The 1631-nt window shown below is 38.1% G+C and overlaps 1 protein-coding gene across 1 annotated transcript in view; it reads left to right on the top strand.

Annotated features, from left to right (window-relative positions):
- The window catches only part of LOC118323182 (myosin heavy chain, fast skeletal muscle-like), a 29812-nt gene extending 28734 nt beyond the window's left edge, over positions 1 to 1078 (top strand). Inside the window, 5 exon segments of the mRNA XM_035655114.1 lie at positions 1 to 69; positions 170 to 274; positions 360 to 455; positions 595 to 726; positions 964 to 1078. The exon segment at positions 1 to 69 is cut by the window's left edge and continues 46 nt beyond it. Coding sequence (XP_035511007.1) covers positions 1 to 69; positions 170 to 274; positions 360 to 455; positions 595 to 726; positions 964 to 981 — 420 coding nt within the window. The 3' untranslated portion in view covers positions 982 to 1078.
- The last annotated feature ends 553 nt before the right edge of the window (positions 1079 to 1631 follow it).

The following is a 1631-nucleotide window of genomic DNA, read 5'->3' as shown; positions in this document are numbered from 1 at the left end:
CGTCTGGATGAGGCTGAGAACCTGGCCATGAAGGGTGGCAAGAAGCAGCTCCAGAAACTGGAGTCCAGGGTATGCTCTGTATATAAATGCTCACAGATCAGTTTAAGAAAGATATCCTGCAATCAAATAATTGTAAAAACAAGTTTGATTATTTATTATCACATTTCAGGTGCGTGAGCTGGAAGCTGAAGTTGAAGGTGAGCAGAGACGTGGAGCTGATGCTGTTAAAGGAGTCCGCAAATATGAGCGGAGAGTGAAGGAGCTGACCTACCAGGTAATTCTTAGTGAAAAAAACTACCCTAATTTCCCTTTAATATTCTATTCTTCTTCACTTACTGTGTAATCCTTTGTCTGCACAGACTGAGGAGGACAAGAAGAATGTGACCAGACTTCAGGATCTGGTGGATAAGCTGCAGCTCAAAGTGAAGGCTTACAAGAGGCAGTCTGAGGAGGCTGTAAGTTAAATGTAACATAATTTACAGTTGATATAATAATAACATCACTATTAACTGTACCTACTATATATACATATAATAATAATATTGCTATTTACCATCTTCTAACTTTTACAAAATAACTCCAATCACTTCACAGGAGGAGATGGCCAACACCCACATGTCCAGACTAAGAAAGGTCCAGCATGAACTGGAAGAAGCTCAGGAGCGTGCGGACATTGCTGAGTCCCAGGTCAACAAGCTGAGAGTCAAGAGCCGTGAAATTGGAAAGGTATCTTTGTTGTTTGCATGATCAGAAGATCAATTGTGTTGGCATTAGAAGTCGTAAAATAATTTTAAGCTGTGCACTTCAACTACTGACAGTGTAAATTATATTATATCTTCTATTGTACCCAAACAATCTCATATTTGAATTTTCACATGAAAAGAGAAACAAACTTACTCTGTAGCTTTATTCCTAAATTTGAAATTTTGTTATGCTAATTGATTTTCCCTTCTTGTTTTTCAGTCTGAGTCTGCTGAGTAAGTGTCACCATCCAGCTGAGGCCTCTTAACGTAGTTCATAAAATATGAACTAGTGAATGGGGGCTCTTTTGCAATAAAAATGATAATTGTCATCACTATTCTGAATCCTTTCATTTCGTTTCTAAAGACAAAATGAGTCCAAAACAAAGGAGAGTAATAAGCCATGCTGTAATTTCTTGTGGTATAGTTTGATATGTTCTGAGCATAGAAGTGGAAATCTTATGCAATGTGGTATAAGAATAAGACCTTAGGCCATTAACCACCATGAAATAAAGAACAAGGCTAAAGGAAAAAGGCTGCCCAGCATCCATGCAATGTTTTATTTGGGATGTCACAGGTGGCAAATACATATAGGTTGCCAAGTCACACTGATCCAAGACTTAGAATCTTGGGTCAGAACGAGGTGTCCAGTGGATTTCCTTCCATAACAGAATATCATAGAAACAACATATATAAGTCATAAGTAATAATCACCTTTTTACTCAAGTAATATTTAAATTGGATGAGCATCCAGGTTGGATGCAATCTAGATTCCTTACATTCTCCATGAAGTCACAATTCATTATGTCACCATGGGGTAAAAACAAACAAGGGACAATGGCTGTGGAGTAGTTGTCATATGTGTCACTCACACACCCTCACACACACACA

Source organism: Morone saxatilis, unplaced genomic scaffold (genome assembly GCF_004916995.1).
Source record: "Morone saxatilis isolate NCDOM2014 unplaced genomic scaffold, NCSU_SB_2.0 Contig14, whole genome shotgun sequence".
In the NCBI taxonomy this organism is placed as follows: Eukaryota; Metazoa; Chordata; class Actinopteri; family Moronidae; genus Morone; species Morone saxatilis.
The sequence above is the reverse complement of the archived record's forward strand: the minus strand, read 5'-3'. Positions and strand labels throughout refer to the sequence as shown.